The sequence below is a fragment of the Ranitomeya variabilis genome, chromosome 4, assembly GCF_051348905.1.
Source record: "Ranitomeya variabilis isolate aRanVar5 chromosome 4, aRanVar5.hap1, whole genome shotgun sequence".
NCBI lineage: Eukaryota > Metazoa > Chordata > Amphibia > Anura > Dendrobatidae > Ranitomeya > Ranitomeya variabilis.
Genome location: NC_135235.1, coordinates 480,970,351 through 480,995,298, shown reverse-complemented (window position 1 = coordinate 480,995,298; position 24,948 = coordinate 480,970,351). Strand labels below are relative to the sequence as shown.

Sequence of the window (24,948 nt, the reverse complement as noted above, 5' to 3'; positions counted from 1 at the left end):
TCAGGATCCTGCTGTGACATCGTTGGTCGGAGCTAAAAGGCCAGCACCTTATTTCGTCGCTGGATCACCTGCTGACATCGCTGGATCGGTGTGTGTGACGCCGATCCAGCGATGTGTTCGCTTGTAACCAGGGTAAACATCGGGTTACTAAGCGCAGGGCCGCGCTTAGTAACCCGATGTTTACCCTGGTTACCATTGTAAATGTAAAAAAAAAAAAAAACACTACATACTCACCTTCTGATGTCTGTCACGTCCCTCGCCATCAGCTTCCCGCACTGACTGTGAGCGCCGGCCGTAAAGTAAAAGCAGAGCACAGCGGTGACGTCACCGCTGTGCTGTGCTTTACGGCCGGCACTGACACAGTCAGTGCGGGAAGCTGACGGCGAGGGATGTGACAGACACCGGAATGTAAGTATGTAGTGTTTTTTTTTTTTTACATTTACAATGGTAACCAGGGTAAACATCGGGTTACTAAGCGCGGCCCTGCGCTTAGTAACCCGATGTTTACCCTGGTTACCCGGGGACTTCGGCATCGTTGGTCGCTGGAGAGCTGTCTGTGTGACAGCTCTCCAGCGACCACACAACGACTTACCAACGATCACGGCCAGGTCGTATCGCTGGTCGTGATCGTTGGTAAATCGTTTAGTGTAACGGTACCTTTAGTGTTGAGTTTGCGATAAATCTGTCACACGGTTTTTGCTGCTTAATCTGAGAGCAGCATAATGTAGACACAGATACGCAGATTCCAGTGATATATCACTTACTGCAGTTTCAATAAAATCAGTGTTTTATCAGTAGGAGATTATCACTAGGTATATTGTGCCATGTTGACCTCGTGCTTTGTGTAATCCTACACCCACAACCGATTGTATTTTGTACATGGGCAAAAAGCTGCCAATTATTGCTGTGGACGGGGTTATACAGAGCTCAGCATTCAGAGAACTGCTAGATTTGCAGCAGAGAAAACAGAGATTATCAAGAAGACAGCAAGCAGCTCAGTTAGTGTTTCATCACTGGAATTAGAGTCTCATCCCTAGATCATGCTGCTCGCAACTTACCGTGAGTTGCAAAAACCTGGTGACAGATTCCCGTTAAGTAAGGTCCGTTAAACCCTAGTCTGTTAGGACTACGGTAAGTAAGAAACACTGAATACTACTTGCATCTTTCAGAGGTCCATTTGGGAGCCTGATTTGCTGCCTACAGGATATTATGTGCATGGTGTGTATTTTGATGCTTGTTTTCTCACATGTACATTGGCTTCATTTCACACTTGTAGCAATGGCTGCGACGTTTCAGACCAGAATATATATATATGTGGCTTCCAATCTTATGAGAAATATTAGAATATAACCTCAATTAGCTTGGTCTGCTTTCACACAAGGGATCAGTGAAGGGCTGTGAAAGGAGCAGGCATCTGTCACTGCACATGGAGGAATATGCTCCTTGTGGCTTCCAATAAACCTAGTATGGCATGTGAAGTTTCCAATATGCCTTATTAAAATTACATGTACAAAACAACCAGACTAGTGCAGAACGACAAATGAGCCTGAGAGACTTTCACAATATGGTGTTGAAATATGGGCCAAGGTTTGTAGACAGTCTCTTGAGCAAAATTAAGCCATTGTGTAGCACAAATGAGGAGCAAAAGTGGCAGACATATTACTCCTCGTACAAAAAGAGCAAGTTAGTGAAAGCAATGGAACCTTTATGACAATCAGCCAGAATATGACCATGCTAAAACTGTTAGTCAACTGTAATTAAAGGGTATGTGAAAAAAAAGATGGTCCCCAGAGACTCTGAATATGGAATATTGGAGAAAATTCCAACACAGACTTGTCTTAAAAGCTGTCATTTTGCATTAAGTCAGCGACAGTGGGTATTTTAAACACCTAATAAAGCCAAGCACACATTTAATATGGAATATTGTATCTGTAGCCCTCATGTAATGAACATAGGAGATTCAGAAAATCACGGAAGGCTTTCCTACACGTAAAGTGTGACGAGAATGCCATCGACGTCCACGCTGCCACTTTATATTTTTCGGTAGAAGAGATAACACTTGATTGATGTCAACGCTACTGTCCCTATCATAGTGATAAACCTTGACTCTGAAGTATTGAGGATTGAGGCAGAAGGAATAAAATAAAAAAGGTCCAATAATAAAATATAAATAAATATAGTAAAAAGAGGAAAAATGTGAAAGGAGGAATTGTGCCAATTTTCCTGTGTTGATGTACCTTTTATGTAGGAAAGAAAAACAAAACAAGTACAGCTAAACAAGGCTAACCAGTTACAGGATAGTCTCAAATCCTGTTATTGCAATATATAAAATATGTATGGGGAGGGGCTTAAGAGGTTAATTCACAATATTGAGAGAAATGTTGGACGCACCCTCCAATATCGACGGGTTCATCCAACACTACGTTTGGGATGAGTGACTGATTGTCGGAGAGATGTTGATCGAGGTAGGGTTTCAGTGATAAACGAGACCAGGAAAAAGAAAAAAAAAAAAGAAAAGAAGTCTCCTGTAGAAGAGAATAGTGCGGGCGAGTTCTTGGCGCCGACTGTCACCTTAGAGCTAGTTCTGAAGGCCCACCATAGTTGTAAGGCACCTGTCAGCCCAAGAGCTCACCCCGCACTTTTCTCTTCTACAGGAGACTACTGTAGACTCAAAGTTTCCTAGAACCCTCGCTCTTTTTTTTTCCCCCTGGTCTCGTTTAAGAAGAAATGACCCTCAGCCAATTACTAGCTGAGGCATAGCAGCACTTTGGCCAGAATTTGGCTGAGCACATTATCTGTGTATCCAGAGGGACAAGGAAGTAGAGGCTAGTGGGGAACCCAGGAAATCTTGGGACATTGGTGAGGCAACCAATATTACTTTTCCCATGAAGTGTGCAGCCCCCTTACATTCTATTTTTATGGTCCCTTTGAAACAACAAGAAATTGAGATACAACCGTATATATGGCAGTCCACCACCATAACATGAATGTATACACCAACCTTTTCATGTATTACCACCATTATTACGTGCCATTATTGCAGCTTCTTCCCAGGAAGAATTTATAGGTACAGTGGCATGTAAAACTTTGGGTACCCCTGGTCAAAACTACCGTTATTGTGTAGAGTTATGCAAGATGAAGATAAAATTATCTCTAAAAGGCCTAAAGTTAAGGATGACACATTTTCTTTGTATTTTAGGAAAATACTATATTATATAGATATAATTTGTTTTCTCATCTGTTACATTTTAAAAAGTCCAGAAAGGAAAATGGGCTGAAGCGAAAAATTTGGGCACCCTGCATGGTTACTACCTAGTAGCACCCCTTTTTGGGAGTATCACAGCTTGTAAATGCTTTTTGTAGCCAGGCAAGTTTTTCATTTCTTGTTTGAGGGATTTTCATCCATTCTTCCTTGGAAATTTCTTCCAGTTCTGTGAGATTCCTGGGTCATCTTGCATACAAGGCTATTTTAAGGTCTAGCCACATATTTTCGATGATGTCCAGATCAGGGGACTGTGAGGGCCATTGTAAAACCTTCAGCTTTCGCCTTTTGAGGTAGTCCATTATGGATTTGGCATGTGTTTAGGATCATTATCCATTTGTAGAAGAAATCCTCTTTTTCAACTTCAGCTTTTTTACAGATGGTGTTATGTTTGCATCAAGAATTTGTTGAAATGTCATTGAATCCATTCTTCCCTCTACCTGTGAAATGTTCCCAGTACCATTGGCTGCAACATAACTCCAAAGCATGATTAATTCACCTCTATGCTTAATGGTTGGCGAGAAGTTCTTTTCCAGAAATTCTGTGCTCTTTCTTCTCCACACATGCCTTTGATCATTGTGGTCAAAGAGTTCTATTTTACCCTCACTGGTCCACAGGACTTATTTCCAAAATGCATGACGCTTGTTTGGATGTACTTTTGCATACTGTTCATGCTGAATTTTATGATGAGGACACATGAGAGGTTTACTTCTAATGACTCTTCCATGAAGGCCATATTTGTACAGGTGCCAGGACTCATTACCTTTTGGGCATTCCTGTCCTCTTTCAAGATGGCGTCTTTTGTCTCATGTGCCCCTTGTCTTCCTGCCTTATAACCCCACCCCAGCCTTTAGTCTGTGCTAGAGTATTCTGCCTGCGTCCAGCTCCTGACCCAGGAGGCTTCCTGGCTTTCTACCTGCTTCTGCGAACCCGTGTGGATATCCTGTTTCTTTGCTCTCAGAGGTTCTGCTGCATACACCGGTTTCCAGTAGTCCTCCTACTTCTGGCTGTTCCTGTTGCTTTCACCTGCATTTATTGTACACATAAGCTGCTGCTCTGCAAATACTTGAAACTTTCTACCCAGGCCTCCCTGAATGAGTTACTATATTATTTGAACTGGCTTATATATATATTTATCCGTGTATGGACTAGACAAGGACTTGCTTGTTTTCAAGCATCCTCAAGTGTAACTGTGCTTCACAGACTGCTCCGCTGATTACATTCTCCTCTGAGTTTAAAGGGACTCTGTCACCCCCTCCAGCCGTTAGAAACTAAAAGAGCCACCTTGTGCAGCAGTAATGCTGCATTCTGACAAGGTGGCTCTTTTAGTTATTGGTGCAGTCAAAGCAGAAATAAAGCGTTTTATAATTTCGCAAAAATACCTGTCTTTAGCCATGGATGCAGGTCTTGACCCCCCTGCTGCACACGCCACACTGCCGTCACTCAAGGCTTCTTCGGCGCTGGGCGCCGCCCCCTCCGCGCTGTTTTCAAATCAAATCCGGTGCCTGCGCTGTTTTGTTCTGCCTGGGGCTTGTGAATCCCAGCCCCGCACTGTGTTATGCATTATGCACAGTGCGGGGCGGGGATTCACAAGCTGGGTGGCCGCACAGGCGCAGTCTGCGAGACTGCATCTGAGGTCAGACAGGCAGCGATCACTGCGCCTGCCCCAGGCAGAACAAAACAGCGCAGGCGCCGGATTTGATTCGAAAACAGCACGGAGGGGGCGGCGCCCGGCGCCAAAGAAGCCTTGAGTGACGGCAGTGTGGCGTGTGCAGCAGGGGGGTTAAGACCTGCCTCCATGGCTAAAGACAGGTATTTTTGCGAAATTATAAAACGCTTTATTTCTGCTTTGACTGCACCAATAACTAAAAGAGCCACCTTGTCAGAATGCAGCATTACTGCTGCACAAGGCGGCTCTTTTAGTTTCTAACGGCTGGAGGGGGTGACAGAGTCCCTTTAACTACAGACTTAAGTTGTATCAAGTTGTATCCAATATCTACACTGTGTGTTTATAGACTTTGATGTTTTTCCCTGCACCTGCTTGAAACACAGTGTGTGTGATAATATAGACAAGTCAAGTGGAGGTTCTTATTTGCCTCTCTAGCAAATCCTACTAACAGCTTTCACTGAAATTTTACTTAGTCTTCCAGACTTTCTTTACCTTCACTGTTCCTGTTAACTACCATTTCTTAATTAATTACATTTTGAACTGAGGAAAGGGCAACTTGAAAACGCTTTGCCATCTTTTTATAGCCCTCTCCTGCTTTTAGAACCTCAACCATTTTGATTTTCAGAGTGCTAGGCAGCTGCTTAGAAGAACCCATGGCTATTCAGTTTTTTGGCACAAGGTTAGAGGTGGTGAGTTTTTATAAAGCTGGGAAATTTGCATCACCTGGCCTTTCCCAACGATGATAGGGAACAAACCATAACCCTAAACTTTGGTTAAAGTTATTTGAGCACACAAATATCCAAGGGTGCTCAAAATTTTGCTTAGGTCAATTTTCCCTCTGGTAATTATTAAAATGAAAAAAAAAAAAAAAAAAAAAAGGACTGTATATTTTTTGCCTAAAATACAAAGGAAATGTGTCATTTTTTACTTTAGGCCTTTTAGAAATCATTTCATCTTCAACTTGCTTAACTGTTCACAATAACAGAAATTTTGACCAGAGGTGCCCAATCTTACTTGCCACTATAGCACTAGCTGAATTAATACTATAATAACCTACTTTTCTAGCTAACAAATCCATACAAGCAACACATTTGTATAGTTAGCTAATCTTTCACGCTTTGAAGAACAAAGAGCTGCAGAGTATAATGCAATAATTAGTTACGACTTTAGCCCCAGGGCATAAAGGGTCTGAGTGAATATGGGCTGAGATGCCATTATTGCAGTACAAGGATTTTATTGCTGTAAACCAATTACACCTCAATCTCTGGATCATAAAAACGGTAGTACTGGCTCAGTACAATCACAAAAGGGACATTTACTAGATGTCTGCTCACTGGACAGTATCTCGCTTCATGTTCCTTGTAGTCTACTTTGCTCCTGTCTTTCAAGACATTCATAGAACATACTGTATTCTGCTTATTTACAAAAATTGATTTATAGCAATTAAAATCTGCCCTGCTTGAATATTCTCTTGTCTGGTTTTCCAAACTAAATATTACGCCTCACCTGACTGTAGAATTTTAAAAACAGGTCAGTAACCACATTCTAGCTGTCATCCCGGTTATTAGTAGTAAATGACTCACTATCATGGTAGCTTTGCAGTAATCCGTATGACAATTAACGGCTCTGCGGCTTCGCTGATGCAGTTTATGCTGCTGTGATCACCAAAAGCCCTCAATTTACAGCCGTGCCCCAATGTAATTTAGGCCAATCCTATACTGCAGGCAACAATATTGATATTCTGCCAAAAAGGAAAGGGCGGGCAAGGGAGTATAAAACAGCTTCTTATCGACTTATTTCTGGACTACGGTGTCGTTTTTTTAATTTGCTTCAGTCAGTTCCTTTATGTGGTCTAGGATTTGAGCACTCAATAAAAAAGCTAGTGAATGCACATCTGGTCCAGTGTCCCATTATGACAAAATGCTTTCCAAACTCGTACACTGCTGGCTAATCTCAAATTTATATACACGCAACAAAAAATAAATAAAGATCCACCAATGTGTCATTCAAAATTTTTTGTCATGCAGAAGAAGAATAAAGGGAGCTGCTTTCAGAGGTAAGACACAGGAACACTTCTTAATTAAATCACCTGCTGGTTTATTATGGGACCAGCATAAACCAAAGCAGGGTTTAACAATATAAACATGGCCATTCTGGCATAACGGCAAAACAAAAAATAAAGTCCCGCAAAGTCTTTATGTTTGCGGGTTTGGCCCACTCAGACCACCATATGTCTTCAGCTATTCCTGGAGCCACCATCTGGAGACTTTCATCTCCAAACACACAACACAGAAATTATATATAATATATACATATATATCTCCCATGAAAAAAAAAACTACTTTTTTTCTAGCCAACCGTCTGTGATAATCTGACTGCACTCAAAACGGCATCCATTTTTTTAATGGACCCATAGATTTGCATTACCGATTTTGATCCAACATTTGATCTAAATTGCACCAGCTGCAGAGATTTAGCATTTTTTGGAAAATCACAGACATGTGAATGACACTATTCTAGTTAAGAGTGCATTAAAAACACGAATAGCACTCGTAAGCCAAAAACAGACATTTGACTGAGTCATTACAGTGTTAAGAATGGACAGGAAACACATCTTAAATATTCATGGACCCAAAAACCTATATGTATGAACAGTTCTGTATATCACAATGGGTAAGTGTTTTGATCTGTGAAATATAAGGATAGAATACACTTGTAGCAAAAAAAAAAGAAAATCTGAATGAGGTCTAAAACACAAATGGAAAAATAAATATCCTACAGATTTCATGCATACTTGAATCGCAGCATCCACTCTTTAGCGTAATCACCATGCAGAAGGTTTACCATTAGTATCGGGTGTACAGGTAAAGGTTAGGTAGATTAATTAAAGCGGATAAGACATAGCGAGATGTTACTGCTATGGGGAAAAAGGGAAAGGTTCTGCATGGTAATGTATGTAGCACTCACCTGTAAACTAGGGCAGTTTTCTTTCCTTGAGGAGTCTTTTGAGGTACCTGGACAGGTAGCATCTGGCAATAATGACATAGAGTCTACCTGTCCTTTACAGGACTCTCCAAAGGCATCAACCTTCTTAGTAAAGCAGTTTAGCTCCTGTTGTAGCACCACTAGTCTAGAAAGGATTGCGTGAACCAGTTTGGATTCACTTGTTACTTCACTGTTATCAAAGGCCTCCGTTAACAAGATGTCGTTATCTGAACAGAGCTTAAAACCCGAAAGAAACCCATTTGCGTCAGATGTTAAGACCTCAATGGCTTTACTGATTATTTCAACTTGTGCTTTAATGCCAAATAGATTTTCTAAGTCTTTAATCCTTGGTATCCTGGATGGAGAATGATTACAAATATCTGGAGTTTTCAGGATACTCTTCCCAGCATGTTCTTTTGAGTCTGTAGAATCAGTTTCCCCTCCTATTGGTCCCTCGCGCCATAGAGACGTCGGAACACATTGGGCAGAGTCCCCTGCTTCGGCATCAGTTTCCATTAAAGGCTTTGTAGTCTGACAAGATGCCAGGTCGTAACGTTGAAGATTGGAGAGAAGCACCCTGTTTTCGTACTGAAGTTTTTTCACTTTTCCACTAAGTTCGCCGATTTGCATTTTGGCAGTGGTGAGTTCTTCTTGTGAAGGTTCACTAATGACGGAGCAGCTGTCCTCTGAAAAAGTAATGTCCAGGTCATGGTCAGACTTATATTTATTCAGTTCATTCATGAGTAGTTTATTTTGGTCCTCCAGCTCCATCATTGATCTTCTGAGCAGATCTGCTTCTTCTTCCACAAACTGGAGATGTCTTCTAAGCTCTACAAAGTTGTCCCCGGACTCTCCAGCTGGAAATGCAAATCTAGAGTCTTGACCATGATGTTCTCGTTCAGCATGAATTTTCATCTCATCCATCTCTGCTCTTAAACCCCGATTTTCAACTTCTAGCTCAACTATCCTGCGACTCAATATGTTGGCTTCTTCTTCAACTAGTTTAAGATGAGACTTCAACTCTGCTTCTCTGGAATGTGGGGAGTTTGCTAGCTCCTCAACAGATAATGAGCTGTCTAGGTCTCCGTACATAGATCTGTATTTTACCAGTTCATCTTTCATGGTGTCGTTATCTTTTGCCAATTTGGTTAGCTTTTTACACATTAAAGCAGATTCCTCTTTTGCAAAATGTAGCTGACATTTAAGATCTGCATTGTCCTCCTAAAAAATAAAAAAAAAATAATAATTTTAGATTCTGCTTCAAATATAGCAACGATATCCTAGCTACGATTTACTCTAAACAGACTCTTGCCATTGTAATTGCTATATATGTGGGACTTTTTACTTTATTATGAATGGAAGCATTGATGCAAAAGTCGTGACAAGTTTTCTGGATATCAATGAATCCTGCTCAAATAGCTCCATAAAGGTTTATTTTTTACATTTTATAGTAACTTTTACCATCAAAAGGCAACATAAACCTAAAGAAATGAAGTCTGCCAACAATATGGGACTAAGAGACACTTATGAAAATGTATTAATACTTCCATAAAAAGTTAGAAAATAAAATAAATATTCTACTTGGCAGGGAAAGTTGCCAAATATATTAGACGGACACATGCCAAATAATACAATTCGTACAAAGCTAAACACGTGACAGACATTTTCTTTAGGCCACCTCAAGTGTATTATACAGCAATATTTTGCAGCAGAGGAAAAAGGGACTAAAAACACAAATTTGGCTTGCACATTTTGCTTAGTAATAGTATGTGCACATGATGAGTATTTGCTGCAGACATTTCTGCATTAAAAACTGTCTCTTGGCAAGGAAAAAAAAGCAGCATTAAGTACGTTCGTTTTTTGCTGCTTCTTTATTTGCATTTTTTTTCCCCATGAGTTGGAATGGGTGAAAAAAAATGCTGCAAAAATGTGGAAATAATTGACATGTTGCATATTTGAAATTGTAAGTAAAAATAAGCAACATGTGAATAGGACTTCAGAAATCTCATGCACTTTCTGGTGCTAGGAAATGCTTCAGTTTTTGTGACAAAACTGCAGGAAAAAAAACAAACAAAAAAACAGCAAATACTTAATGTGTGCACATACCTCAAATCTACTGCAAAAGTCTCTACCATTTAGATTAGAAATGTGTTTTCCAATTACGGTAACTGTTTCCTTCCAAACAAAGTTCTAATCTGTAACAAAGATCTAAGCAATAGCCAAGAAAGCCAGTAGTTTAGGGGTTTTTAAAAAAACCTGTAAAAAAGGGTTTTTTAGCCTGAAATAAAGGTTTTTTTTTAAAATTTTGCATTGGGTTTCATTAAAGATTTTGTATCATGTGACTTTTACAGTTTGTTTCCTTGCACATTCTGTTTATATGTGGTCCGTGGCCATAAATCACCTTAGAGGAGCTCGGGGAGATATTACTGACCATCAGAACATTCTGTCAAGACCATCAAAACAAGCTCCACTGATGGATTCTCAGTTACCGTATTTTTCGGACTATAAGACGCACCGTACTATAAGACGCACCCCAAATTTGGGGTGAAAATTGCAGAAAAAAAGATTTTTTATAAGATGGGGGTCCGTCTTATTGTCCGAATTTAAGATCTCTTACCTGAGGGCAGGCAGTGGCAGAGCAGGGTCACAGGAGGCATGGTGGTGGCAGAGGTGAGGTGATGCTGAGGTGCGGTGGGCGGAACGGCGTGCACCTGAGCAGGGTCCTATCCTGCTTAGGTGGGCGACGCCATGGCCTGGTGTCCATGGGGAGGTTGCTGTGGCGGCGGCAGATGTGCGGTCACTTCCTCAGGTGGCGGCGGCCAGGGTCCCTTCCACATTTGAGGTGACGCCACAGCAGTAGTGAAGGAGAGCAGCAGAGCTGGGTGAGTCACGGTTTTCCTGGTGGTGGCAGGCTTACCGGCATTGTGGCGGCGACAGAGGTGCGGGGATGATGTGGCGCGGTGAGCTGTATGGCGTGAGCAGGGTCCCGTCCATATTTGAGGTGAATCCGCGGCCCGGTATTGATGGAGAGCAGCAGAGCTGGGTGAGTTAAGGATTTTTCCGGTGGCGGCGGCCATCTTGCTGAGGCCGCGGGTGTGCAGATTCACTACTCTGCATCCCAGGGCTTCAGGAAAATGGCCGCGGGAGGCCGCGCGTGCGCAGATGGAGATCGCGGCGGCCATTTTCCTGAAGCCGAGATCTCAATCTGCGAACTCGGCTTCAGGAAAATGGCCGCCGCGATCTTTATCTGCGCACGCGCGGCCTCCCGCGGCCATTTTCCTGAAGCCCTGGGACGCAGAGTAGTGAATCTGCGCACGCGCGGCCTCAGCAAGATGGCCGCCGCCACCGGAAAATACCGTAACTCACCCTGCTCTGCTGCTCTCCATCAATACCGGGCCGCGGATTCACCTCAAATGTGGACGGGACCCTGCTCACACCATACAGCTCACCGCGCCACATCATCCCTGCACCTCTGTCGCCGCCACAATGCCGGTAAGTCTGCATTCCAAATATAAGACGCACCCCCCATTTTCCTCACAATTTTTTTGGGGAAAAAGTGCGTCTTATAGTCGGAAAAATACGGTAATTCAAATCTACAGTCAGGCTATAGAAGACAGATGGTGTGTGTAAAAAAAAAATTTAAAGGCATTTTACAGTACAAAAGAAAAAAAAATACGGTATCTAAAGTCCATGTTATGCCATCCACATAAACATTCCTAAATCATGGAGATAAACTAAACCTGAAAATGGAAAACGATATTTAGGCTTTAAGAAAGCTAGCATTGCCCTTAATGTATGCTATTTAAAGTCCTGAAAACATGGGGCATGGTATGTCTGGGTGTGTCGCCTACTATGCATTTGCTCTATGTTTGTATTATGGCTTTCACCACAGTTTGGGATGGCTGCACAACAGGATATTCTGGAGAGAGATAAGTGCTTCTTGCAGAAAACAAAAATCAGCTTTTCTTAGACATCAAGATGTATAACCACAGGACTTCACATTTTGTGGGACATGGCTCCATGACTTCACTGCAGGATTGCTATAAAACATGCAGTTTGCAGCAAATGACCAGTTATCGCTTAAAAACAAAACAAAAAAACTAAAGTTGAAACCGCTTGCTTGACATTGGTCAACAGATGTGCCTAAACCTAAAACAACGTCCATCATTTAGGTTCTCCCTTCTGTCTTACTTGTTGCCTGCTGCTGGTCAGCAACTGTAGTCAGACTAGTAGCATAGTCGGGGACACAGAATACAGGGAGTGGAGCTGGGTCTTTGATAGAAGAGTAAAGTGGAGAGGCAAATGCCATACAAGCATAAACAGATGGGGCCTTTCAGTTAGAAGCAGGCATGCTATTGGACAATGCTGAGCAATGAATGCTGGGATGTGGAAGTTGCGGGCACCTAAAGTGCTGGCAGAATGCCAATTTAAAAAGAATTGAAAGTTTTGTTCAGAAAAACACCGAAATGAATAGAGTGAATACAAGTCTCCAAAGAAAAATCATGACCAATCAACCATATAATTCTTTTTTTCCAGTAAGTACAAAATGTATAGGTTTACGTTGCCTATATCCAAGGTAGGCTTCAAATGTGCATTCTGAGTATTGTGCCCGAATGCAGTGTGAATATAGACAAAGAAAGTCACTGTTCAGTTCACCATATTTTGCGACCACCCCCAGCCATAATTATGTGATACGTTAATGAGATCTGGATTTAGAATCCGCTAATAAGCTCCAGGTGGTTGTGAAATTCATGCGAGATGAAACCCAAGACAACACGGCATTGTGGAAATAGTGTGTGTTTGCCGCTAGAACTTGCTTTTAAAGAAAACACAGATGTAGTGGTCTTTGTACCAACTTGTACAAATATTATGACCATGGCGCGCTATTCCTGACTGCGGCTCTGTGTGCTGCACACAGCTTCCCCTCTGTCATTAATCTGCCATACTAGTACACAGAACAGAATGGCATTTGTCTGAGCTCACAGTCCCCCCGGAAAATTAAATCCTTCTCAGATGCCTTTACACTGTAATCAAGAGAACCGTTTGAAAGTCCCCCTTTATTTTTCTTAACGAAGGCAGAAGCCTTAATGAAAGCACCATTGAGATGTAGATTGTAATGCGGGAGCAGAATACTAATGATCTGGCATAAATGAATACATTCAAGCATGCAAAAAAAATGTAATGAGAAAAAGGAAGAAACTTTTTAATTAGCCCCAGAATAATCTAGTGATACGTTATCCCAAATCTACAGTAGAAACTATTCTTGTTTCCTTCTGTCACAGAAGGTCAGACATCACCTATCCTAGTATTGACAAAGTGAGCCGACTGTATGGATGCCCACTGCCGTGGCTGGCACGGCTCCAATATCGGGGAGCATGCAATCCATCATGTCATTCGGGTCTTTAACATGTACAGACTGGTGGCAGTGTATGAAGACATGGCACACAAAAAGCCTTAAGAAATGGGCAGTTTCAATGTCATTGCTGCCAATTTTAGATAGGGTTTTTTGTTTTTTTTAGGATTCATTATTAAAAAAAAAAAAAAAAAAAACACATCCGGGTGGATATAATATTCTCAGTGCAGTTTGGTCAAATTTTGAGTTAAAATTGTTGCATCTTGTCTAAGGGCTTGTGCACAAGACATTTAATTTGGATCAGAACTGTGGGGGTCCACTTTTTTGTCCCTATGACACTGCCTTTTTACAATTAGACAGCGTCATAGTGGGATGACCGTGCACACGCAAAGAGCTTAACAAAAGGAAATGGCAAGCAGAATGATAAAAAATAGAACAAAAATTTAAACACATTACACTAGGTGCCATTAGTTTATGTGCCCTGTATCTCCACAACAGAACGGAGTTAAACAAAAGCAAACACAAAAACAAACAAACAATAACAAAACACCTTTTTATGTACATTCCTGCTACTATGTGCAGGAATGTGCAGTTTTTAAAGGGAACCTGTCACCAGGTTTGGCCAATACAAGTTACGGCCACTGCCTTTCAGGGCTTATCTACAGCATTCTATAATTCTGTAGATAAGCCCCCGATCCGTCCTGCAAGATAAGAAAATGAACGTTTATTAGGGTATGTGCACACGTCCGGATTTCTTGCAGAAATTTCCTGAAGAAAACCGGAAATTTTCTGCAAGAAATCCGCATTTTTTTTTTGCGTTTTTTTTCCGGTTTTTTTCGCGGTTTTTTTAGCATTCTGCAAGCGTAATTAGCTTGCAGAATGCTAAAGTTTTCCAAGCGATCTGTAGCATCGCTTGGAAAACTGACTGACAGGTTGGTCACACTTGTCAAACATACTGTTTGACAAGTGTGACCAACTTTTTACTATAGATGCTGCTTATGCAGCATCTATAGTAAAAGATAGAATGTTTAAAAATAATAAAAAAAATAAAAAAAATGCTTATACTCACCTGCAGACCTCAGCGGCGTCCGTTCCGTATAGATGGTGTGTGCGCGCAGGACCTTCCATGACGTCGCGGTCACGTGAGCGGTCACATGACCGGTCTCGACCAATCACAGGACCGTGACGTCATCGCAGGTCCTTCACCGCACACCAGCTACAGGAACCGAAGCGGCAGCATGCACCTGAGAGGCGGGAAGACATCGAAGGTGAGTATATCACTATTTTTTATTTTAATTCTTTTTTTTTTTACCACTTATATGGTGCCCAGTCCGTGGAGGAGAGTCTCCTCTCCTCCACCCTGGGTACCAACCGCACATAATCTGCTTACTTCCCGCATGGTGTGCACAGCCCCGTGCGGGAAGTAAGCAGATCAATGGACTCCTAGGTGTGCGGAATCCCTGCAATTCCGCATTTTTAATGAACATGTTGCTTTTTTTTCCGCAATGCGATTTTTTCGCGGAAAAAATCGCAACATTTGCACAAAAAATGCAGAATACACTGTAAATAATAGGATGCATATGTTAGCGTTTTTTTTGCGTTTTTATAGCGAAAAAACGCAAAAAAACGCAAAAAATCCTGAACGTGTGCACATGGCTTTATACTCACCTGCAGTGCAGTCCGGTCTGAAGGGTGTCACTCTTCTTGGTCCGGCGCCTCCCATCTTCTTGCGATGCTGCCCTCCTGCTTGCTTCACAGGTTCCCTGGCATTGCGCTCCTGTGCAGGCGTACTTATCTGCCCAGAGCAAATTCCTGCAGTGCGCAGGCGCTGGGCCTCTCTTACCTTTCCCGGCGCCTGCGCACTGCCCTCAACAGGGTAAATAAGTACGTCTGCGCCGAAGCGCGATGCCGGGGAGCCCATGTGGATGACACAGGGACGCATTATCCACATGAAGTAAGCAGGAGGGCGGCATCGCAAGAAGATGGGAGGTACCGGACCAGGATCTATGACACCTATCGGACCGAACGGCTCCGCAGGTGAGTATAATAAAAGTTATTTTTCTTCTCTTGCAGGTCGGATCGGGAGCGGTCTACAGAATTGTAGAATGCTGTAGATAAGCCCTGAAAGGCGGTGGCTGTAACTCGTATCGGCCAAACCTGGTGACAGGTTCCCTTTAAGGCAAAAATTGGGGAAAGGTCCTCTTTCATACAATATGAATGAAAAGGAAACCAAGCACAGGTGATCAGGGCATCCTTGTGCATTTCAGTGCACATATCGCCACCCTCCTCTTTGATTGACAGCTCTGGCTTTACAAGAGCCTGAGAATGGCAGAGATCGATGCAAATTAAAAAAAAATATAGATGGTAAGGTTCACTGAGCTGTTTGACCACTAAAGGGTGCACACCACACGTCTGTGCTTGGCATTAACAGTTATTTTTTGTTGACAGACTCGCTTTTATATGGATCAGCCATTGAATTAGAATCAGTCTCAAAAAATAAAAAAAATAATTTGGCGCAGAAAGGAGGTAGACAATGACTATTTGTAACTGCAGTGCAGAAATCAATGGCACTACATAATTAATGTGGCAATGAAAAGTTTGTAGCACAAAGTAACGTTAGACTGCCACTTAGAAGCAACATAGGACCAATCTTTTGCCTATAGTATTCTACATACCCTCTTGTGGACATAGGAAGATATTGGCAGGCCCAGCTGTACACCCCATTGACAAGGTCACCCTACTAGACAACTGTGCCTGACCATCACACTTTATCATGGTGGCAGGAAGTGTCATGGGCCAATGGCGGCAGTTAATGTAATTTGTGCACAAACATCTCCTTACAATGATTAATGACCACAGCACAAGAACTGATATGACCAGACATGACACGCACACCATTATATATTTTAAATACACTCTACACTGATCCACCCACTGGCCACCTAACCAGGTCTCACCTGAGGGAATGGTTTCTTGTCCAATTTGCCAGATCTTCTCCTTTTTAAAGAATTCTGTAATTACAAATGAATTATGTCAGATATAAAAGTCACCATTCAGTAATGCACATTTTACAGCCACCTTCAGCCGTGATCATTATGCGATCCATTAATGAGAGCTAGATTCTGAATGGTCTGATGAGCTCCTGGTGGTCGGATGATAAAACCCAAAATATCATGGCATTGTGGTACTGTGTGTTTGCCATTGTTACTTGCTTTTACGGAAAACACAGATGTAGTGGCCTTTTGTAAGAACTCAACAATGCCAGATCTGGGCTAGAACCCAGGGCACCTGCCATCTGCTTCATTCTAATGGAAGCACATATCAACTCTAAAATCATGAGGCAAGTCTACGAATCCACATGAAATGAGATGTTCTACAAGATTGCAGAATGACAACCCTGTCCAATTCCATAATTTGCAGTTTTTGGTCTACATTGAATAGGAGTGTCCATTCCCCACCCCATTCTCCTGCCATCAATAACAGACTGGTCTGTACAGAAATTGCAGGCCCGGATGCATGCAGTAGCCTTTCTATACGGAGCAGGATTGTTTCTCTGGACTGGGCCCTTTTGACATACCACACTTCATTAAGATCTGTGCCAGTTGGATTACTCACTGGTTCCTTTACACATGCAAGCTGAAATGTGAGCCTTTCACACCAACTGACAAACACTTGAAGGTGTTTGAAGCAAAATTAATTCAGCTCCTCGTGTTAATTATCACGCTGCTTTTCTAGGCCAATATTAAGCAAAACAGCCAAAGGACAGTCTTCTGCAGGAACTTCAAGATTAATTATATATTAAAAGAGAAACTTTCATTGAATGCCATGAATGTATTATGAATACTTTGATATATTTTTTTTAATTGCTATTTAGCGTTTTGTTTTTTTCTTACTAGCGGCAGTTACCAGTATTCACCCCCTTTCTGAATACATTACGTCTGAATCTGTCAGATCTAGACAATATTTCTGTATAAACAAATCCTAAAAGACTAAACTGTAGAAACCCATATAACACTCTGATATAATTGCTGTCAAAATTTGGCCACCATTAACATTAGACTGAAATCAGCCTTTTGTCAGTTCTGCCGTAAACCCGCTCTAAGAGAGCCTACTTATAACCGCTCAGGGTCCTTTCTACTGTTGCCCTAGAGCCCCTATAAGCAGCAGAGGTGGCAGGCACATGTCAATCTATGGATCATGACATAAGGTCCTGATCACAAGTGTATTTCATTCTGGCGCGGCACAAACCCCTCACTGCAGTGAACTGATGCCAGGACGGATCCCACACTTTGCAATAAGAGCAGCTTTGGCATCCAGTGCCTCAGTTATGATGCAGTATTATACAGTGGTTTTCTGTCTGTATGTGGTTGTCACACTAGTGCTCAAATGTATCATCAGCTTCATCTGGTTCAAGCATGAAACTACAGGTTTAACATTTACCATGACAAGATACACAAAGAAACTAATGCAACCAAGCTGGCCATCTCACTGGTCATGTGAGGTGGAAGACAGGCATGAAAACACAGAGTGAACAATGCCTTACATATAATGCCAGATACCAGCCTCTTCGCCTCATGTAACAAAGATCATGTGTCACTAGTGACCAAGAACTGGTGTCTTACATCACACAGCCCCATGTATCGCCTGCTTGCCCTCCTACACAGGGCTATCGCACCCTCCACAGTCAGTGTGCCACCCAGCTGGAGGGGAGTGTTAGACTTGCACTTTGCTGTTGATATGAGGATTTTTAAAGACCCCCCTCTACCTCCCCCAAGAAAAAAAGGAGATTTTTGTGTACTCACCGTAAAATCTCTTTCTCCGAGTCAATCATTGGGGGACACAGGACGAATGGGTGTTATGCTGCTGCCACCAGGAGGACACTAAGTTAAACACACACAAAAGATTAACTCCTCCCCTGCAGTATACACCCACGGCTGGACAATCCGGAGCCAGTTCGGTAACAAAGCAGTAGGAGTAAACCAGTTAAAAACAGAAAACATGTTATAGTCAAAAACACAGACTGAAAAGAATAACCAAGCCAAACTAGGCTAACAGGGAGGGTGCTGTGTCCCCCAATGATTGACTCGGAGAAAGAGATTTTACGGTGAGTACACAAAAATCTCCTTTTCTCCTACGTATCATTGGGGGACACAGGACGAATGGGACGTCCCAAAGCAGTCCCTGGGTGGGCAACAAGAAGTTATAAATGCTGTGCGTGCCTACGAGCTACAGATGAGACACTGCCGCCTGTAGGATTCGCCTACCGACGGACGCGTCTGCCGAGGCCTGAGAGTGCACATGGTAGTGCTTCGTGAACGTATGTAGGCTGGACCATGTGGCAGCCTTACAGACCTGTGCAGCCGATGCCTGATGCCGGATGGCCCAGGACGCGCCGACTGACCGGGTAGAATGAGCCTTGATCCCCGGAGGTGCGGCGTGACCCTTGACACGGTAGGACTCTTGGATGGCGGAACGAATCCACTTGGCAATGGAGGCCTTGGAAGCGGGTAGACCCTTCCGTGGCCCTTCCGGAAGAACGAACAAGGCGTCTGACCTACGGAGAGACGCAGTTCTGGAGACATAACGTCTGAGACCCCTCACTAGGTCCAGAGTGTGGAGCGCCCTTTCCATGCGGTGAGAAGGAGCAGGGCACAGTGAGGGAAGAACAATCTCCTCATTAAGATGGAATGAGGAGACGACCTTCGGAAGAAAAGTCGGACATGTCCGTAGAACTACCTTGTCCTGGTGGAACACGAGGAAAGGAGGTTGGCAAGACAGGGCTGCTAGCTCAGAGACACGTCTAATAGACGTGACAGCCACGAGAAAGGCAATCTTCCACGATAAGAACCGCAAGGACACTTCTTGCAAGGGTTCAAAGGGTGGCTCTTGAAGAGCACAGAGGACCAGATTCAGATCCCATGGTTCCAAGGGCATCTTGTAAGGTGGAACCATATGAGAAACTCCCTGGATGAAAGTCTTGACTTGCAATTTGTTTGCAATCCTTCTCTGGAAAAGAACCGAGAGAGCAGAAATTTGGCCCTTAAGAGAGCTGAGAGCAAGGCCCAAGTCTACGCCTGATTGGAGGAATTCCAAAATGTGAGGAATAGAAAATTGGAGGGGAGACCGACCCCGATCTCTGCACCAGGCGAAGTAAGCCTTCCAGGCGCGGTGGTAGATGCGCATGGAGGAAGGCTTGCGTGCGCGGAGCATGGTAGATATAACCGTCTGGGGCAAACCCTTCTGCCTCAGTACCCAGGACTCAACGGCCACGCCGTTAAAGATAGGGCCTCTGAGTTCGGGTGGTAAATGGGCCCTTGAGACAGAAGGTCTGCGCGACTTGGCAGCCTCCAGGGTACGTCTGAGACCAGTTGCACCATCTCGGCGTACCACGTCCTGCGCGGCCAGTCCGGGGCGATGAGAATTACTGGAATCCGTTCTGCCCTGATCTTCCTGATTACCTTTGCCAGAAGAGGAATTGGGGGAAAAATGTATGGGAGTCTGAAACCCTGCCATGAGAGGACTAGAGCGTCGGCTCCGAAGGCTGAGGGGTCGTGAGACCTGGCCATGAAGACGGGAACCTGGCAATTGAGGCGAGATGCCATCAGGTCCACGTCCGGAGTCCCCCAACGAGAGCATATCTGGTGAAAGACTGCGGGATGGAGAGACCACTCTCCGGGATCGAGGCTGTGGCGACTTAGAAAGTCCGCTTCCCAGTTTTCCACGCCCGGGATGTAAACTGCTGATAGTATGGAGTGGTTGGTCTCGGCCCAGCGGAGAATGAGCGATACCTCGACCATGGCCGCCTTGCTGCGAGTGCCCCCTTGCCGGTTGATGTAGGCTACCGCAGTGGCGTTGTCGGACTGGACTCTGACCGCGCGGCCGGAAAGAAACGGCTGAAACTGGCGGAGTGCCAGTCGGATTGCCCGAATCTCTAGGATGTTGATGGGCAGCTGGGATTCCTGCGGGGACCAGCGACCCTGAGTCGAGTGGCATCGGAACACAGCGCCCCAGCCGAAGAGACTGGCGTCCGTTGTGACGACCAACCAGTGCACCGGAAGAAAGGACTTCCCCCGAGTCAGGGAGGACCTCTTGGTCCACCACCTGAGGGACTGCCTGATTGAGCGAGAGAGCAGGAGACGGCGGTCTAGCGAGGCAGGATTCCTGTCCCATACTGCTAGAAGGGCGTGCTGTAGGGGACGGAGGTGAAATACCGCAAAGGGCACTGCCTCCATTGCCGCCACCATCCTGCCGAGAACCCTCATGGAGAAACGTAGGGAGTGAGGGAGAGGTTGGGTAAGCTTTCGGACTTCTCTCTGCAGAGTGGATACCTTTTCCGGAGGTAGAAGTACTAGACCCCGAGAGGAATCTAGGATCATCCCCAGGTAGGATATGGTTTGAGCCGGGACTGGAGAAGATTTTTTGAAATTGATCTTCCAACCCAGGCGCAAAAAGGTATTTATCGTGACGTCTACTGCTTCTGAGCAGGACCGAAAAGAGGGACCCTTTATGAGAATGTCGTCCAAGTAGGGCAACACCACTATACCTCGAGCATGGAGAATGGCCACGGCAGCTGCCATGACCTTGGTGAATACCCGAGGGGCAGTGGCAAGCCCGAAGGGTAGGGCGACAAACTGAAAATGGTGTCCCTGGACCGCGAAGCGGAGGAACCGCTGATGAGACGGTAGGATGGGGATGTGCAGATAAGCGTCCTGCACATCTAGAGATGCAAGAAACTCGCCCTCTTCCAGAGAGGCAATCACCGAGCGGAGGGACTCCATACGGAAATGATGTACGCGTACGTACCTGTTGAGAAGTTTGAGGTCTAGTATTGGACGTACTGAGCCGTCCTTTTTTGGTACGATGAAAAGGTTGGAATAAAAACCTTGGTACCACTCGTTCTGAGGTACCGGGATGATGACCCCATCTTCCCATAGCGACCTTATAGCCTGGAAATACTGACCGACCCTTGCCCTGGGAGGGGGGGACTGGAAGAAACGAGGCGGGGGAAGAGAGACAAACTCTATCCTGTAACCGTAGGACACTAGGTCGCGGACCCATCGGTCGGAAACTACCGAGAGCCACGCGTCCCGAAAGAAAAGTAGGCGGCCGCCTACTTTGTCGGTGTCCTTCGGTGTTTGCCAAAAGTCATTGAGGTGGGGACCTGCCAGGTCTGGGCCCTCGGGATCCCTGTTGTCTGGGTCTGCCTCTCCAAGTGGGAGAAGGCTTGTAAGACGGCTGGGAGGCTCTGTCCTTGCGCTGACCTCTCCCGACGCCAGGTGGCGCGGAGGAGGGATTGGACCAATTGGAGCCGAAACGGAAATATCGGCCTCGGCCCTGTTGATTGCGAAAGGGGCGAAAAGTACGTTGCTGGGGAAGAAATTTGCTCTTTCCTCCTGTGGAGTCTGCGATTATTTTGTCTAGTTTATCCCCAAATAGACGTTCGCCCTGGTATGGAAGAGACGTGAGGGAAAGAGAGAAGCCGAGGAGGCTTCAAAAGCCGAGCGAGCCATCTGGTCAATTTGTCTATCAGTGGGATGCTTGATGGACGCACCCTCGGAGGAGGATAGAACCGCCTTGGTGGCTAGCCGCGACACTGGCGGGTCCACGGAGGGTGACTGAGACCACTCCTTAGTTAGGTCCTGAGCGAACGGATACTTTGATTGCATAGCCTTCTGACCTGAGAAACGTTTATCCGGACGGACTCTATGTTGATCTACAATATCCTTGAACTGAGGGTGCGTAGGAAAAAATTTATGAGCCTTTGTGGCTCGCCCAAATGACACGGGATGAGCCGCCTTGGACGGGATTTCATCCTCTAACTGAAGCGTCTGACTAACAGAATCTATAAGAGAATCTAGAGTCTCTTGATCGTGACGATACTCTGGAGAACCGGACGCGTCGGATGCGTCATCCAGGAGGGATTCCCTGCTATGAGTCGGGGAAGAGTGACGAGAGACATCGCTCTCTGAGTTTGAGGGCTGATCACGGACCGGAGACATTACTCTGGACCTTTTCTTGGATGAGTGAGGGCTTCTAGAAACAGTACGACCTCTAGACCGGGAAGGGTTCTTAGACCGCGTTACAACCTCCGTGGAAGTTCCCTGAGTAAGGGACGGGTCACGGAGGGACTGTATCGTCCTTTCCAAAGATGCCACAGAGCGAGCGAGGGAGGACGCCCATGCGGGGGTACTAGGCTCGGAACATTCCGGGTCAGAGGCCGGAGTATCCTGTGCCGCAGGCGTTTCGCAGGCGGAGCACAGCGGGGTAGTGTGACCTCGGGGCAGAGATATCTTGCAGGAGGTGCACACAGCAAAAATAACAGAGTGGGTCTTTCCAGTCTGTTTATGCCTAGACTGTGACATGTTTCTGATTAAATGAGCGTACTGGCAGGGGGGGAGACAATCCTATTGGGTGCGTCTCACCTAAGTTCTGCGGTGGCTGGCAGGGAGATCCTCCTGTGCGCTGCGGTGCTGCAGAGCCGTCAGCGCACTTCCTGATCCAAGATGGCCGCCGAGATGTGAGAAGGGCGCTTCTCGGGAGCGAGAAGCGCCCAGGGAGGGGGCGTGTCGTGGGCGGGCGGCGGCGTGCTTGTAGGCGGGCGCTAGTCCGGCCCGGGCCTGGGCGCCGCCGAGCCCCCACAGAGGAATAACGCTGCCCCGCGGCTGCAGAGCCGCACGCTGCCCCGCGGTTGCAGAGCCTCACGCTGTCCCGCGGCTGCAGAGCCGCACGCTGCCCCGCGGCTGCAGAGCCGCACGCTGCCCCGCGGCTGCAGAGCCGCACGCTGCCCCGCGGCTGCAGAGCCGCATTGGAAGAGAGTAAGGGGGCCCCCCCTGCTGCCAGCTCGTCGGTCCCCGCACTTACCTTGTGCGATGGGACCGATGCTCCATCCACCTTCACCTTGATAGGGAGAGGGTGGAGAGCTACTGCCGCCATGTGTCAACCGCTATATACAGTGGTGATGCAGTGGACGGCTGCACGGACGCCCTGTCAATCTGTCCGGCTGTGCCCTGGCTCCAGGAGACTTAGGTGGATGATTAGTCCCCATGGTCGCCTGAAAAGGAGGGAGGGAGATCGGAACGCTAGGGAACCGTCGCCACACTGAAAGGTGAGCCAGGGCTGGCATCCATCGTCGCGGGAAAGGATACAGGAGGAACGCTCCGTGTACTTGCCCGTTGTTGGTGCGGGAGAGATCAGGGCTGAAAATTTGCCTGTCGCTCCCTTCTCTCCGTTAAATCAAAAAGAAAAATTGGTGGGGTCCTGAGGACCCAAGTGCCTCCTGAGACACTAAGTAAGAACTGGCTCCGGATTGTCCAGCCGTGGGTGTATACTGCAGGGGAGGAGTTAATCTTTTGTGTGTGTTTAACTTAGTGTCCTCCTGGTGGCAGCAGCATAACACCCATTCGTCCTGTGTCCCCCAATGATACGTAGGAGAAAAGACAGTTTCATGAAGGGGTTTCTGCTTAAAACAACCTGAGTTTTTTTGAGGCATTCACAAACCACATGTGCACATAGCTGACCACAGCCCCATATAGAAGAATGCTGCTCCTAAGACAACAAATCTCGCAAAAAAACTAAATCCTTAAAGACCATGTTTAGGAAGAGCCAAAAAGCCACCTATACACAGGAGATGATCAGCTGGGACCCTTAAGAAACAGGTAACAGAAGAGAATTTTTTCAAGGCGTAATATCTACCCTTGGACAGTGCAGTTCAGCCTTTTTATCCTTCATGTCAGCCCCAAGTGTGTGTGGTTTTGTGTATATATGTACACACTGTATCTACACTTAACAGTTTCCCTGATAGCATCGTGTATGGTTATGTTCTTTCATGTTTTTGATAGGTACGAGGCACTCGGGCTGCGTGACGGACACTGGATAGCATGGCATATAAGCACTGGATCCTTCATACTGACATTGATGGTTATTGTTCAATGTATTCATGACGGCTCACATATACCCTTGCACATTTACCCTAGGCGGTGTGCCATCCGGTTAACCTCAACATGTTCTCACTTACAGAGTCACAACTGCTATCCACAGAAACCTGATTTACATCAATGCACCAAGGAAACCTTACGTGAATATAAAGAACCCTCATAGCTCAATATCCCAATGTAACAGACAAGGAGCAGCAATTATTTATCTTTGTAAATCTCACAAAGCAACCATCTGCTGTCAGCAGCTTACACCCGTGTGCATCTCTCAAGGCCACCAGACCACTGGCCTCCTGATCTGTGAGCCTCCTGCTGTGTTCAACACATTGACCCCAACACGTCTGGATAGTGAAAAGCCAGTGTCAAATGTGAGGCATAGAACAATGCAAGCCAAGGAAAATAGAGAGGTTTCCAGCTCCAGTTAAAAGCCGTTCATTTATTGAAGATTATTAAAATTACAAATCCATGAAGAGGGAAGGTAGAAAGACAGACAATGCAGGTGAGCTGGCATCTCCCTCTAACTATGCAAAGAACGAACAATGCAATGGCTGATATGTAGTCCTGGATATTGCTATCCCAGCAGAGGTGCAAAATGGATTACAGCCATCTGAATGGTGGGTGCATATCTGGATGTCAATTATCTTTTATGCTGGAGGCAAAAGGATGGGAAGACTAATCTGCCGACAATGCCAGGCCCCTAACCAAATACATAAAACAACCCTTTGTTGCACAATGGGCAAGGATGGAG

General features: G+C 45.3%; 1 protein-coding gene across 3 annotated transcripts in view; it reads right to left on the bottom strand.

Moving 5' to 3' along the window:
- MTCL2 (microtubule crosslinking factor 2) overlaps window positions 1-24,948 on the bottom strand; it is a 103,462-nt gene that overhangs the window by 40,069 nt on the left and 38,445 nt on the right. For all 3 annotated transcript variants that reach the window (XM_077251865.1, XM_077251864.1, XM_077251863.1), the window contains exons 4-5: window positions 16,227-16,280; window positions 7,899-9,137 (exon numbers count right to left, since the gene is read on the bottom strand). In XM_077251865.1, the coding sequence (XP_077107980.1) occupies window positions 7,899-9,137; window positions 16,227-16,280 (1,293 nt within the window). The remainder of the gene's footprint in view (window positions 1-7,898; window positions 9,138-16,226; window positions 16,281-24,948) is intronic.